Raw genomic sequence first — 15,914 nt, forward strand, 5'->3', positions numbered from 1 at the left:
CCAACCTAAACTTAAAGCAACATGTTTTTGTTGTGGAGTTTATTACTGTTTTGTATGCGTCCCTCGGTGTCTACCTGGTAAATTCCTACAAAAGCTATATTTATTTAAAGGCTACTGTGGTGTTGTGACACACCGGTTTTTATTTATCATTTTGTTAGAAAGAAATTCACCCTAAATTAGGGCTTGTTTTAAAAAAGTGTAGGTTAGTTTTTTCATGAATCAGAAAAAAAGCAAAATACATATATGCAATTTAGACTTGCACCAGATAACTTTATGAGCTGGCCACCGACAATATACAGTATCTATTAGAGTGGAGAAACCTCCTTTACTAATCATAATCTCTTTGGATTTTTTAATGCAGTCACTTAAAATAAGGATTAAAAAAATGCAGTAGCTAAGACCATTGTTAATATTTCTTTGCTTCAGTTAGCTGTTATCTTTAGTACATCTGTTGTACAGTCTGAAAATGTCAAACCTGGTGTTGTAATTTTGAGGTTTCTGTTGCGCAGTGTAGAATGTAATTTAAAAATCCAAGCATGATTGTCAAAATATGACTGTCATTGGTATATCTTTAGTCTTTAATTGAATAGTTGAGCTTTGAATGGTCTCAACCCATTACCTTTTTATTGTTAATTTAGGACCATTGATGCAGAAATTATTGCAGAAGATTTGGTATAAATGCATAGTGCGTGAGGACTGAGTCCAGCTAGAAATAACCCATAATCAACTGCTGAGTGAGATTATCTTTGGCTTTGGGAAAGAAGGTTGGTAGCATAATTGATGTTTGAGTTTGCCGTTTCTGAAGGAAACCACTCTGTTTTTGTCCACAAGTAGTTTTCGGGAAACTTCTAAATGGTTCTGCTATAGTTTTGATTCCTTGACGATTAAGCTATGCCACTTTTTCCCATATGTTTTCTCTTATACATGTTACTTCTTTAACTATGAAGAGTTAAGGAGTAGCTGTCAACTAATATATCTTATACTTGTTTTTTGCCGTGTTTTTTATTTTATTTAATTTTTTAGAACAGAGCAATGATCTCTTAGTTGAAGAGGTAGTGATTACAACAGACGAGCCCTGTCATTTGGTGTTGGTCGGAGTTACATATAGTTCCTGACCTCATTGTCCAATTTACTCTCACAGCCTGGTTCTGACCACAACTTGGCCCAAATTCCCTTAAAGAAATTAGAAAAATATGCAGTTAGATATATATTTTTAGCTTGTTTTCCTATTGTTGAATGATTTATTGCTGAAAACAGGCGAAGCACTGTAAAATAAGCCAGGACAGCGCTGTATTTGTCACTCCTATTTGCAACATCCTTGTTGCAGGTCTCTATGTGGTATTTGTGGTTAAAGTTAACCATTGATCAGATTAGTTTAGGGCCATTAACCTTTAACTCTTTTCATGCGTTGCTGAAGCATCAAAATGAGCAATGCCTAATGAGGATGTCCTGATACAGATACCGATATTGATCCACTTCTCATTACTTATTTTGTAGTGTGGAATGTTAGAAAAGGTTTGATCAGGTGATGTTACTCAAACAGAGAACAATAGTCGACAACAGTAGGTATGAGAAAAACTGACCCATTTATTATTAACCAATTGGTTTCATACATTTGAACTTTCAACATAATATCTACAGTTTTCTACAATTAAATAAAATAAATAAAAAATGAATTGGGGAAAAAAAGCAGCAAAAACTGGGAAATTCAAATCCGATATTCGTTTTCAGGCTGAAATCTGACCGATATTCGATATCGATATTAGGGGTGTCCCGATCCAATATTAATATCGGATATCGGTCCGATATCAGCCAGAAAACAAATATCGGATTTTATTGAACTGCATAAAATCTCCTGTTTTTTTTGTCCCCCTCTTCAGTTGTTCCCACCATATATTGACAGTAAAAAAAAAACTTGAACTTGAATTGTTGACTATTGTTCTGAGGAACATCACTTGATCAAGCCTTTTCTAACATTCCACACTACAAAATAAGTAATAAAAGTTTGTATGATTCATGCTGATATTGTATCGGTTCGATATCGGCATCGGCCAATACCCAATATTGGTATTGTAATTGGAGTGAGGTAATGTACAAACTTTGAATTATTAGCAAATTGAGTTGAGCTACAAGAGATGTTTCAGGGCTACTAGAAACAGAGCATTCCTAAGTGAGCAAAAAGTATGAGATTGTGTTGAGCCCAAGTGTTTATAAGTACTATATGTGCTCACCACTGGCCTTACCCAATGTGTGTGGTCACACTTTTTTATTTTTGGAGTTCCTTCACACAGAAAGTTAGATGATAATCAGGTTGTTTTTTTTTCTAGCATGAGAACCAAGTGACAGCACATTTTTGGAGCTGTTAGTGGTGGGTGGGATAAGTACGTTGTTTTGAAAGGACTCTTTGGGGTCAGTGTAGGTTTGTGTTTTGTTTTAACTTGATATCTTTGCTGGTTGTGCTCCCCATCAAAAGTGACAAAATTGTCCTTCTTCAGTTTGTTATTATTACAGTTTGATGATGGGTGTAAGCTTCTATGCGTTTTTGCTTTGATAAAATTCACTTATTTAAATTTAACGTATTGTTTTGATTTAAAACTTTTTATACTTGAATATGTTCATTCTAAAAATTCCTGATTCAGACACAAACTATAAAGGGTGGTTTGTAAATGGTTTGTCAACTTGATTCGTAAACAACAATGCACACAGAAATAAGTTTGTCAATTTAATTGCATATCGAAATAATGCAACCATGAGTTTTTGGGTTTGAGTCATCTCAGTGAAAAGTGCATTTAACTCGGCACGGTTCAGCTGTATTTGACTCTCAGTTATAGTCGCATGAAACCTTTCTATTTTTAAATGTTTTATAAGATGATTTGTTGATAAATTGAAAAACAAAACAAATTTCATACAAAAACTTTATTGCATAAATAATGTTTATGATAATGAAATCTGTTACTTTGCTTATAATTTAAAGGAATCTCTATTTGTTGTTGAAATATTTTGTGGTTAGACAAGCCCTTAACATATTTTGGTATTAAAACTTGGGGGAGTAATATCTATTTAAGAAGTCATGTGAAATGGTTTTGTTGGATTATTGGTTATTTGTTCGATCACTGAAGAATCGTTAACTGCAGCCCTAATGTCTGGTCTAAAATGACCCCTGTTAAACAACTACAATCGGTGGAAGAAGTGGAGTTTTGGGCGCTTGGAGCACTTATGTAAGAGCCTCTTGGATGTAGTGGGTAATCTTCAGATTATTACTCTGCTCAGGAAGAGGTTTTAATCCTGTTCCATCCAGGCTGCAACCAGCAGGGTGATGACCCATCACTGTGTCGTGACCAAGCCTCTACTGTCACACAATACTGTGTTGAAACAGAACGTCATCTTGTGTAACCACAGATCTGGAAAAAGCTATATATATATATATATCTTTTTTTTAAAATAAATAACAATTGATTGTAGTTCCCTGATAGAGTAAGCTTAAAGCAGACTTCTGTTTGTGGGCCTTTAGTGACTAGTGTGACTTTTAAATACATTTAAAAACAAAGGTAATTTCAGATGAAATTAAGGTGCATAAAGACCCAGGTTATAAAATAAACCATTTATTTACACATGTATGAAAGTAGCATATTAATGCAAAACCAAACACAGTTTTGCATCCTACAATGTTATGATTCTTTTCACTGGCGACACTTAAACAGTAAATGTAGTCACTTAGAAAAAGACTGAGGACTAATACTAATAGTTTAAAAATTGCAATTGCATCTCTCAATTGCTAAGCCTCAAACACTGGTTGCCTTTGAAATAATGCAACAAGATGAATGAGCTCAAAACAATAACTTCCTCTTTAACATGGTTTAGTTCTCAAACTTGTATTTGCAACTACAAGTTGTGTGTGTTGCCATTCAAAAACTGACTATGATAGACTATGAGTTAATTTTCTTGTCAGAGGAGAGGGATTGATAAATATATCTGAAGTAATGAACTTTGAGTATCAATGAATTTTTCACTATGCTACTTTTTGCCATTTACTTTATTATTGAAATTATCGTTTTTCCCCAGGTTCCTGTGCAGTAAATTCTTGAACCCTCTTGTTTTTCTCCAACTCTTGCTTGATGGCCTTAAGGTGTGTACTGTGGGCTAAGTGGTTTGCACTCCACTGCATACCAGGTTAAGATTTAACTTGACAATGAGCCAAGCACTGTGGGAACTAGCAGGATGTTGGATTAATTTCTGAGTTTTTGGTTTATTTTCCTGTAGTATGCAGCTTTTTCACCCTTGCTTGACATGGTTGACTATTTATGTCAGGGGAAGTGTTTCTGCTGTAGTCATAAGGCCAGGTGGCCCACAATTTGTTTCTTATTCTGCAGCAGTTTTATAGTGACTCAAAGCTGATGGTAATGTTGGTCAGATTTCACTGATTGTGAAGGGATCGAAAAGGTGTTAATTTCCACCGATTCCATTGCGGTGCGTGTCTGCTCCTTCCCAGCTGTGGTAGTCTGGTGCCCTCCGCCAGATATATGCAGGGCTTCTATTTCTGGCGGACACCGGAGCACGAATCATCAATCAGCACAGGAAAATTAAGCACGTATTCTGCAATAAAATATTGGGTTACTTTTCAAAATAAAACACTTCAGATTATATTTCAAGTAACTACATCACCAAAACGTCATACTGTGTAAAAACAAAATCACATTCACTGTAAACTGCATCAACTTTGATTTAATTCATGTTTTACTGGTGCAGTTTTCTCTTCTCTGTTGGCTGTTGCTAAAAAATGTGGCTATGACAAATCCAGAGTCCAACCTTCTTGTGCCTCTTTGTTAGGAACACTGACCTGTTTATCTGTTTATTTTTGCGTTTATAACATACATTTAACTGCGTTCTCGTGCGATTATATCAATATTGTTAGAACTCCTCTGTCTTGTGACGTCACAGTCGTCCAACTGGAGTGCACCGTGGAGCACTCAAAACGCAACCAGTGGGGATTACCGGATGGCGGACAGCGGGGAAAAACCGGATCTGTGCCGTGGCGCAGCGGAGACGTATCCAGTGGAAATCCCCAAAATGCTCATCCACTGACAAGAGGTTGGGGGTTCGATCCCAGTGTTATACTGTCTGTAGCTGGGTTTCCATTACAGATTTTTCCAAAATAAAAGCAATATTTCTAAATGTCGACAAAGTATAATTGCGCTTTGAACATGTTTCCATTGAAGGTTGTTTTGGGCTGGAGCCTCGTTACTCCCGTTAAATCTCATCCCGCGAGACTTTGTTGCAGGAAGATGGACGCTCCAAACATCCTCATAATTATTTCTTTGTTGTTTCAGGTCTAATGTGGCAGTAATAATTTTAAATATAATGCTAAGAAATGTCTCAGTCTCCTCTTCTGTCTATTCATACCGCGCCATGTTTTCTCGGATAGGAGTGGTCATGTGACCAGGTATGTCACGTCATCTGACCGCGTACGTCACGTTCTTTGATGTGTATTTGCGGAAAAAGTGTTTTCATTGCGCTCTTGTGACACATTTTAATATCGAAACTTCTGAAATTCCTCCTCATGAATGCATTAAAACATTTGTAATATTTGAGTTTTTTTTCTTTTCGAAATTCAGGTGTTTCCATTGCTAGTTTTTATTGCGCTATTTAGATTTTGCGCATTTCTAAGGGTAGTGGAAACAGCTTGTGTTGAAGTGTCCTTGGGCAAGACACTGAACCCTAAATTGCTCCCAATGGTTGACTAGTGCCTGGCTTGGCAGCTCTGTCGCACTGGTGAGTGAATGAGCTGAAAATGTGAAGCCCTTTGGGCCTACCTCGGAGGTCATAAAAGCTAGCGGTATATAAATGAAATCCATTTTACCATGTAACATACCAAAATAGTCAATAGTTAGAATGACTTTTCATTAGGGATGCACCGAATATTCGGTGGCCGAATATATTCGGCCTAATATTGCAAAAAAAGCGACATTCAAACTTTGGTTTAGTGAGTTAAAGGCAAGGCTGAAATGTGACGCAATGACGCAATCAAACAACATGCTGGGATTTTGAGTCCAAAAAGTGTGCGTGCGTTGCTGCAGAACCAGCAGCAGCTTCTGCTTTCTCTGAATGAGGCTAAAGGGATGTATATCACTGTAGCAAAACCATTATAAAGTTATTTTTTTCATCATACCTCCCCTTTAATGTACTTTAGTTTTTTTTGCATGTTTTGTTTTATTTGAAAGGCTAATATAAATTTGAAAAGCAAAGGCTACTTGAATATTTAAAAAATGTCTTAATATTCAGTAAACGAAAAGTAAAAAAAAATAGTGAAAAACTTGGCGGTATTCCGCCAAGCGTTTATATTTTATTCGGCTTCGGCCACAAATTTCGTTTCGGTGCATCCCTATTCTTCATTGAGTGTTTTGACCTGAATTTAACCTGCACATTTTGTTTCCTCCTAAGATTAAGTACAGCTAACCTTTTAAAATTACAAAGAGCTGTTAAGCTCCGATTTTGTGAAACACGTCTATCCTAAATTCTACTGCTTCCTTATAATTTTGTTGCCTCTTGGAGATTGGTCGTTTTCTCAGTCGTTGTCCTAAATAAAGAATATTTTGATGCAGGGTCTGCTTGGGTCACACGCTCACATTTTTGAGCAATGAAAAATAGGTTTGCTCAATTTTATAATTCATGAGTAGGTAGAACAAGCGTGACCTTATATTTTAGCCACAAAGTAATAGATGGTAAAATCATCATTTGTTTTGATCTCCACTGTGAACACTTCCTTCATTATTACTGTGATTTCTTGTGTTTGCTTCCAAAAATGTTGCCAAAGTGACCAGGGTTCCTGGGAAATTCAATGAGTCCCATCCCCAATAAAAAAATCGATTTCTTCTATTTCTTAAATTACAGTGTTAAACTCTCTTAATGGTGGTATGATATGGCTATAATTAGCAGGTATATTCATGTATGTTCAAAATGTATCTGAATTCCAATTCCAAATCTGAAAAGTTTATTGCACAACTAATGTCACAGTAGCAGGTTATATTGCAGTTTTGTAGCAACATAAAAGAGCAAATGAATTACTAAAATTCAAATGTAAACAAAATGGTGCCTGCTGTACAAAAATAAATTATCAATAAAAGTGCTGATTTTAACACAAAACATTTTCATCACCATGACAGAGTCAAAAAAGAAATTCTCACCAAAAAAGACCAAAATCTTCTTGTCTGAACATCAACTAAATCAAATAAACTGAGTCAATCACTATGAAACTTTTAGTACAAAAAATTAACTAACACAGTGCACAGTCAGTTGAAAAACATAAAATGATGCAGATATGTTTGTGTGTATTATAAGCAGCTAGTTAACTGGCTAGTTGTTGTTGTAGCAGCTAAACTAGCATGTGCTCAAGGGAATCATGTCTGTGCTAAGTTAATGCATAAAGGGGTCCGCTCGGTTTCTTTTGGTAGTTACTGTGATTTTAAACATAAGTTGTTGTTCAATGTGTCGTTTTTCATGGGGAAAAATGAGATGCGTCCCTGGGATGCATGGATAGTGGATTTACTGTGTCCTTTCAGATTTGTATGCGTCAGGGACGCAGGATGCGTACCTAGCAACGTCACTGGTGACTTCCCAACACAATGGCAAAACAATGGTGGAGGTTTTCATGGAAAGATCTGAATCCAGCCAAAATTCAATGTCTAGCGGAGTGATGTCAATGTCAAGTGAATCACTGTCCTCCTCATCTGGCAAAGAAACACAATAAATCACAGTAAGAATGAAGAAGAAATACTTCTAGACAGATGTATGTGTGTGTGATAGAGGATGGGTGGGGCGGAAGAGTCTTTTTTTTGCATTTTTTGCATCATTTGTGTTCACTAGCAGTCCAATGCAATGGATAATTAAGAAAAAAAAGAGTTCCCATAGAAAATGAAGACCAAGAGCCCCCTAAATACTTAAACACATGTAACCACAACCAGCGCTCACTTCAGAGGATACTCCATGATATCCCTTTGTGTTCTTCACCCAGCTTCTTTGTACTGCTGAGCACCTGTCCCTTTATGTCCAAAGTGCCCTTTTGTGTGTGTGTGTGGTGTGTGTGAGTGTGAAAGTCCATCTGTGTAGCCCAAAATTATAATAAATAAAACAAAATAATAATAATTTAGATCTACCTTGGTTGGTCACATGATCCACAACGTGCCCTCACTCTGCCCACGTCATAGACATGCCCTGCTGCTCATCGCTAAACTTCTGGGAGGTGTTAAGGTGGAAAAAGAGGAAGGTTACCTCGTTTTGGCTGTATGACACCCTCTGCGTTGGGAAGTGATGAAAACCAGACTGAAGAGTTGGTGAATTAATAAAAATGATTTTATTCTAAACTAAATAAAAGAATACAAAGTGGAAACAAAAATGGTGACCCCCTGGCCAGGCGATCCAAAGACAGAGTGACGAGACACAATATTAAAGCCACGTATATCTCCCCTTAGTTCCCCCCTCCCTCCTCCCCCCCCCGAGAGATAGGGATAGAGACAGGGAGAAGGAGGAAGGGCAGGAGATGGAAAGAAAGACAGTTTTACTCTTTGAGTCAAAACAGTTCGCTCCTCGTTATCTGGTTGCTATGGAAACGGAGGTGTGTGCGAACTATGTGTTTGTGTGTATGAATGAATGTGTATGGGGTGTGCTATGTGAGTGTGTGTGTCTGTCCTTGTGGTTGTTTTGAAACTTTGGACAGGCTGTCCTGACCCAGAGTGAAGACAAGTTAAAGTTGAAGACATGAGAAATCACACAATGAAAAGTTACACCCCAAGGCTTAAGGATTAAAATATATAAGTAATTATATTATTAAGCATAGCTAATTATTCTGCCCCAACAATCCACTCTTTTTGGACAAAGTCCAACACAAAAAAAAACAAAATTAATTAGTGAGTTGTTTATCTTTAGCAAAGCACAGCCCAAAACACATAAAACATTAATCAAAATTAGTGTAACTTTAGCAACCTCCTGGTCCGTAGGACAAATGATATTGACACCGTTATAACACTATGGATATAAGCATTATTTTTTTTCAGGGGACACAGGCATCCCCAAAGTTGGAGCAAGAAAAAGGAGGAAAAGTCAAAGAACCCCATAAACACATAATGAATATTACGTGAGACGAGGCCATCACAATAAAATCAAATACCCTTAGCAACTAAAATCATTGGCGATCACGGCAATGAATATGGACTATATATATCACTAATAGCGAAAATACACATGGCAAAAACAATGTCAGTCAGCATAGCATAGCATAGCATAGCATAGCATAGCATAGCATAGCATAGCATAGCATAGCATAGCATAGCATAGCACATAAAACAACATGCGTAGGTGGCATCACTGAGCAGAGTCATCATCAGAATCAAAAACATGCATCATAAACACCTCAGGCTGGATCTCCATCTCTGGAACGGTTATGCGGACGTGCCGGCTTGGGAAAGCGCTCTGCACTAAACCCTCTACTATACGACGCAAGATCGGTATACCGCAACAGAGAAGAAGAAGAACTGACACCAGTGTAATAGCGATCTTAACCAAGAGAGGGCGCCAGCCTGCAAGTAGAGTGGAAAACCAATCCGGTCCGGCCAAGCTATCCTTATTCATGGCATCGCGTAGCCTGGAAATGTTTTTGACTGCCTCTGCTATGATCTGACCGTCTGCCGTGTTGTCCGGGATAAAGCTGCAACAAGATGCACCTACCATTGCGCAAACGCCTCCTTTGGCCGCGGTCTGTAGGTCTAGAACCATTCTATTTTGCAGGACCATTAAACGTATATTCGTGACCTCCCCCGAGAGGCCAGTAAGGGCCAAAAATGATGCGTTAACGAAGGACTTAAACCTGTAGTCTAAGGTTTCGACGCGCAGCAGTGTTTTGCCCACACCCGCCCAGGGGAACAGCGAAAGAGTAACCTTCTGGCCTGTCGTCCACAGTTTATGTTCGGGGGGAACGTCCGTGCCCCAGATTGCGTCATGTGGATCAAAACCCAAAGGAGTGTGTGATTCGCGTTTACGTCGTGACGAAAGGGGAATAGTTGAGACTACGTATGTGTGATCAGTCACATGCACGGGTGCACACACCCCATCCCAGTTGGGGGAAAGGTGTGTATACAGTCTGTAACCGCATAGCCAAAACCCTTTTGCTAAATTGAACGTGCCATTAGTCCCGGGTGTATGAACGTGGGCACAGGTGTGCGAATTATGTGCGGTGTCGCATTCAGGACCCATAGTGTAATTGCAATTGTGACCGGGAATCTGGCCTAGTTTGCGAGTTCCATTTCTGGCGAAACAGAAGGGAAAAAGTGTGGTTCGCGTGTAATCTACATACATAGCGGAGGATGTATCATCGCGCAGTATAGTCAGTTTTTTTACTGGCTGTTTAGAACAACGGTTGGGGTCCCCCATGCCGAAGTTAGAGTAAGACAAATAACAAAAGGAGTCGGAAGCATCCATTGGTATCGCGGTTAAGCGGGGATGTGTTGATGACACAGGCATGTAAGAACAAACATAACAGTTGGATAGGCCCCTACTTTTGGCTTGATAGTGCGCGTATCGGTACCAGGTGTTTGTGAAAAACGGATGAGTAACATTGGTCGCAGCTAAAGTGTCGTGCAGGACGATATCGTTTATCCAGCGTCTATTTCTGCTTGCATTAGTCACCCTGTAAAAAGAATCATTCACATTAGGAACAACACTTGCATTCATTGGTTCAAGTCCAGTGTCCTCGATTGTCCCCCTGGAGGCCAGGAGCCAGAGGAGTACTGGAACCGCAGACAGGACCATCGCGCCAATCGATGACCAGAACACGAGTGACATGAAACGACAGAATAGTGGCATAATTCCAGCCTGCTCCTGGGGCATAAACAGAGGGGCTCGTGACCTCTTCATCACAGCGGGAAAATGCTTGTGATCTCCCACGATGTCCTCAAGGTTGGATTTCAAAGGTTTCAACAGACCATATGTCCCGTTTGAAAGATTAGCTTGTAACCCCGGGGACTTTTTCTTCTGCCCTTCGTTGCAACTTTCAGGGCAAACAAAGGCTCCTCAAAACACTGCTCCTAATCCAGAAAAGAGGAAACGCTCCTTACTGCGGTTCCACGATCAGTGGTGATGTTGGTACTTCCTCCGTTTGACCAGTCGCCTCAAGATCAGGGTCGACTGGTGTTGGCACCTTCCTGCAGTGTGATGCGTGAATCCACGTGGCTCGCTCTGCGACCTTCACAGCCGTGTGTGTCATCAGTTGAACCTGAAAAGGGCCGATCCACCTTCGGTCGGTCCACCTTTTTCGTCTCGCGTTGTGCACGATCACAAAGTCACCTGGAAGGATATCATGGAGGTTCTCGGTGGTAGTCAGTGGGAGGGCCGCTCGTACTCTGGACCTGTTGAGAGTAAGAATCGTAGAGAGTTGTGCACAGTATTTTATCAAACTGTCATCCTGGAGCGCTGTCTCAGCCCAGGACGAAACTGAGGGGGATAAACCCACATTGGGTGGGCGTCCAAAAAGGATTTCAAAGGGTGAAAGTTTAGACTTTGGATGAACCTGTTGTCTCATTTGAAGGAGGACAAGCGGTAAAGCTTTGATCCAGTTCAGCCCTGTCTGGTCCATGCACTTGTTCAACTTGTTTTTCAGAGTACCGTTAGCTCTTTCTACGGCCCCAGCGGACTCAGGGTGATAGCTGCAGTGTTTTCTAAGATCCATGTCTAATCTTAGTCCCAACTCTGTTATCACTTGGCTGGCAAAATGTGTGCCGTTATCAGAAGAGATTTTGTATGGAATGCCCCACCTAGGAATGATGTCAGTTAGTAGTGCTTTGGCTACTGCTGTGGCTGTCTGGTGTTTGGTTGGAAAGGCCTCTACCCATTTAGAGAACATGTCTATGATGACCAGACTGCTTCTTTCCTTCACATGGTGTTAGCTCAACAAAATCCATCTGCAAGTGGTGAAAGGGCATGGATGGCTGAGGATGGGCTGTCTGGCTAGTCAAAGGTTTCTTTCTGCCTGGGTTGTTTTTAGCACAGATCATGCATTTCTGACAAAACTCAGCTGCAAAGGAAGAAAATCCCTTTGTGTACCACACTGTCTGAACAGCTGATATCATACCACCCTTTGACACATGGGCTTGACCGTGTGTCAATTTAGCATAAGCAGGGAAAAGAGCAGTCGGTAGGCAAGGTTTTGAATCGGGGCCGTACCAAACCCCACTCACCTGGTGACAGTCTGAGGCCTGCCATTTGTGGCGGTCGGCTGGTGTGACAAAGGCGGAGAGTTCAGACAGAGAGGCGACTGGTTGAGGAGTGGAGAGAAAGGAAGAAGAGGGAGGAACACATGTGCGGGCCGCAGACTTGGCCGCCGCGTCAGCGCGTGCATTACCACGAGAGACGTTGTCAGTAGCAGAGGAGTGAGCTGCACATTTGCAAACAGCAACAGAGGAAGGTAGCTGAATAGCATCGAGAAGAGCAGACACAAGGGTAGAGTGAAGGATAGGAGAGCCATCAGATTTGAGAAACCCACGCTGTTTCCAGAGCGCCCCAAAGTCATGCACTACCCCAAAGGCATAGCGAGAGTCAGTGTAGATTGTAGCGGACTTACCTGAGGCCTGGCGGCACGCCTCGGTGAGAGCACAGAGTTCGGCGGCTTGGGCGGAGTAGTGAGAAGGGAGCGAGGAAGAGGAAACAGTGGCTGAATCAGAAACAACAGCAAAGCCCACTTTGTTAGTCCCGGTGTCAGGGTCCCGGGATGCAGAGCCATCCACGTAGAAAATGTAGTCAGAGTTAGTGAGAGGGACAGAGGAGAGGTCAGGGCGAGGAACCAGGACCTGAGAGAGGGCAGCAATGCAAGAGTGCGGCTCTCCATCCTCCGGGAGAGGTAGGAGAGTAGCAGGGTTCAAAGTAGAACAACGGCGGACATGCACATCAGGAAGACCCAACAGGGTAGTGTGGTACTTGAGCCAGCGGGCCGCTGAGACGTGTGAGGTCTGCATGTCCCTCAGAATGGAGGTGACACAGTGAGGCACATGGAGATGCAGGGGAGCATAGCCAGTGATTTCACGAACTGAGGACACAGCAGCCTCACAAGCCGCGACTGAGCGCAGACAGGGCGGAAAGGCTCTTGCAACTGGGTCAAGTTTCTTTGAGAAGTAGCCACAGGGTTTCAGCTTGTCCCCGTGCAGCTGGCACAGGACGGAGGTCATGCAACCACCCTTTTCATCCACAAACAGTGTGAAAGGGCATTGGAGATCAGGGATGCCCAGCGTAGGGGATGTCTGGAGAACCGTTTTTTTTTTTTTTTTTTTTTTTTTTAAAGATTTTTTTGGCTCTAGTGGCCTTTATATGACAGTTGCTAGACAGGAAGGGGGTCAGAGAGAGCAGGGAATGACACGCAGGAAAGGGTCCCAGGCCGGGAATCGAACCTGGACCCGCTGCAAGTGAGGAACTACAGCCTCCGTACATGGGGCGGGCGCTCTACCCACTGAGCTACACACCGCCCCTGGAGAACCGTTTTTAAGCCCTCAAAAGCACGGAGGGCTTCAGGGGTCCAGACAAGGGCCTTAGGGGGTGAGTTTTTCACCACTGCCCTCAAATGACATTCGTAGCTTGAAAAGTCAGGAATGAAGTTTCTGCAGAATGAGCACATGCCCAGAAAGGACAGCATTTGCTTCTTGGTCGCAGGTTTTGGGAGAGCGACAATGGAAGCCACTCTTTTGCTGGACAAGGTTTTCCCGTCACGTGAAATGGAGTGACCAATGAATTGGACGGCCTCCTGGACAAACTGAAGTTTGGAAAGTGTAGCCTTGTGGCCATGTTCATGAAGGTGAAGCAGCAGAGATATAGTGTCATGTTCACACTGTTCCTTGGAGGGAGCTGCAAGGAGTATGTCATCAACATACTGAAGCAGGGAAGATCCCTGCGAGAGGACAAGGGAACAGAGGCTCTGCTCAAGGGCAGAACAGTAAATGTGAGGGCTGCACGTGAGACCTTGTGGCAGTCTGGTCCACGTGTACTGGTGTCCCTTAAACATGAAGGCAAACCAGAACTGTGAGTCCGGGTGTACTGGGATACTGAAGAATGCGTTGGCCAGGTCCACAACCGAAAAGTACTTCGCTGATGATGGAATCAGCGAAAGAATGGTGTGGGGGTTTGGAACAAGGGGAGCAGGAGGGATGATGGCTGAGTTAACAGCCTGTAGGTCCTGCACAAACCTCCACTCGGTCGGTTGGCCTTCTGGGCGAATCTTCATCACTGGAAAAATGGGGGTCAGAACTGGGGAGTCGGCAGATGGCACAATCACCTTTTCTTTTAAAAGAGAGTCGAAGACCGGTTGGATACCATCTAAGGCATCTCGTCGAAGGGGGTACTGTTTCCTGTGGGGCCTGTAGGAGGACTTAGGTGTGATCACCACAGGAGCACAGTCTCTGATGAGGCCAACGTCATACTTGTGTTTGGCCCATAGGCCAGATGGCACTGAAGACAGCAGGGGTGAGATGTCCCCTGTTTGCGGTGCTGTCAGCGAGGTCAGTCGATAGCCTGTGGACAGGCTGATGGCAAAAACCGAACGGAGGCAGTCAATGATCAGTGGGGGAGCCTTAACCCGATGGGCACTCGCGGCTGGTGAATACCACGTCAAAAGGTCCTCAGTTTGTTGCCAGTCATTGGTTAGATGACAGCGCAGAACAAAAGGGCCCAAGTCCTTCCACTGAAGGTTAGGAATTTTTGCCACCGTGATGTGAGGAAAAGAGTTGGGTACGTCAAACAAAGGTAGTTGGTCTTCCGTTAGCTGTACAGCAACAGCAGCGTGTCGAGAGTCAAAGTAGAGAAAGTCGGCGGTTAAGGTGTCATTTATACAGGTGTCCCCGTAAAAGGTCTCAGCAAAGGGATGGTCTGGGTGTTGTGAGACGTGTACTGTGCAGTGGCTGTACTCAGGTTTCTTAAATGTGAGGTGCTTGGGCACATGTTGTGCGGCCCAAAATTTAAGCGTGCATGCATCATCAAAACTAACCCACCAGTTGTAAACAAAAAGTGTGCCAGCGGACTCTTCTACAGAGTCTGACAGTCTGAGGAACATTTGTGCTGGGGTTAAAGGTCGTGAGATCTCGATTCCGGCATCGGTGCAGGTGAGAACTGCCTTAAGTTTAAGAAGCAGGTCTCTGCCCAGTAGGTTCACTGGGCAGTCGTTTGAAACCACAAATTGATGGGAGAAGTGTGTGTTCCCTGCTGGCCAAATACAATAAGCAGGTGTGGACACGGGTTCGCGAGAAGTAGCACCATTAGCACAAATCGAATAAACGAAAGATGGGATGAGCTGTAGACGGCAGCGTTCGGAAAGTTTAATCACCGAGTTTGTCGCGCCAGTGTCGATCAAAAACTGAAGCGGAGTACCGTTAACAATGATTTTGGTTACCGGTAACCTTTCGTAGGCGTCGGCCTTCATGAACAGACATGATGTCGGCCCATCAAGGGAGGCCTCCGAGTCAAAAAACAACCTTTCATGCAACAAATCTCTTTGGAGGGCTTTTTGAGCTTGCACCTCTTCAGCTAGGTCTGGAAAAAGCCTAAATAACTCATCATCAGTGTGAAAATCCGGGTGTTGCAACGCGTGTCTCTTTGTGTTAATCAGTTCTATAGAATGTGTGTCTGGGGCTAAAATGGATGATGTGTCCGGTGCATTGTTAGTCGGAGGAGTAAGCATTGTATCCTTCGGTTGGACGGTCACGGCTTCTCCCAAACCCGCGTCCGCCAGTCAATCTGCCTGTTGGTCGTTCTCCCTTGGAGGGCGACCTTCAGGTCTCCGCTTGGCAGGGTAGCGTTTTTTGTTGTTGCGTTTGGGCTTTCTTCTATGAGGACATGTGTCTGACCAGTGGTCTGGTGCGCCACAGATGAAGCACTTGTCTTTTATCCTACCA

The 15,914-nt window shown here is 42.6% G+C and overlaps 2 protein-coding genes across 5 annotated transcripts in view; one reads left to right on the forward strand and one right to left on the reverse strand.

Moving 5' to 3' along the window:
* The window catches only part of fryl (furry homolog, like), a 107,727-nt gene that overhangs the window by 3,132 nt on the left and 88,681 nt on the right, over positions 1-15,914 (forward strand). The window lies entirely within an intron of this gene.
* Positions 11,365-15,441, reverse strand: LOC114462197 (uncharacterized). The gene is made up of 3 exons (XM_028444894.1): positions 13,502-15,441; positions 12,050-13,277; positions 11,365-11,393 (listed from the first exon to the last, which is right to left on the reverse strand). The coding sequence occupies exons 1-3, from the start codon at positions 15,074-15,076 to the stop codon at positions 11,365-11,367; spliced, it is 2,832 nt and encodes a 943-aa protein (XP_028300695.1). The 5' UTR covers positions 15,077-15,441.

Source organism: Gouania willdenowi, chromosome 4 (assembly GCF_900634775.1).
Source record: "Gouania willdenowi chromosome 4, fGouWil2.1, whole genome shotgun sequence".
NCBI classification, from domain to species: domain Eukaryota; kingdom Metazoa; phylum Chordata; class Actinopteri; order Blenniiformes; family Gobiesocidae; genus Gouania; species Gouania willdenowi.

Bases quoted from the DNA above. Each gene is read 5' to 3' on its own strand.
- LOC114462197 (XM_028444894.1), bottom strand. From the start codon at position 15,076: ATGTTCCTCAGACTGTCAGACTCTGTAGAAGAGTCCGCTGGCACACTT. The intron at 13,278-13,501 runs GGGCGGTGTGTA...ACGGTTCTCCAG, and splicing joins GCTTAAAAACGGTTCTCCAG to ACATCCCCTACGCTGGGCAT. The intron at 11,394-12,049 runs GTCAGAAATGCA...TACTCTCAACAG, and splicing joins TTCCTTTGCAGCTGAGTTTT to GTCCAGAGTACGAGCGGCCC.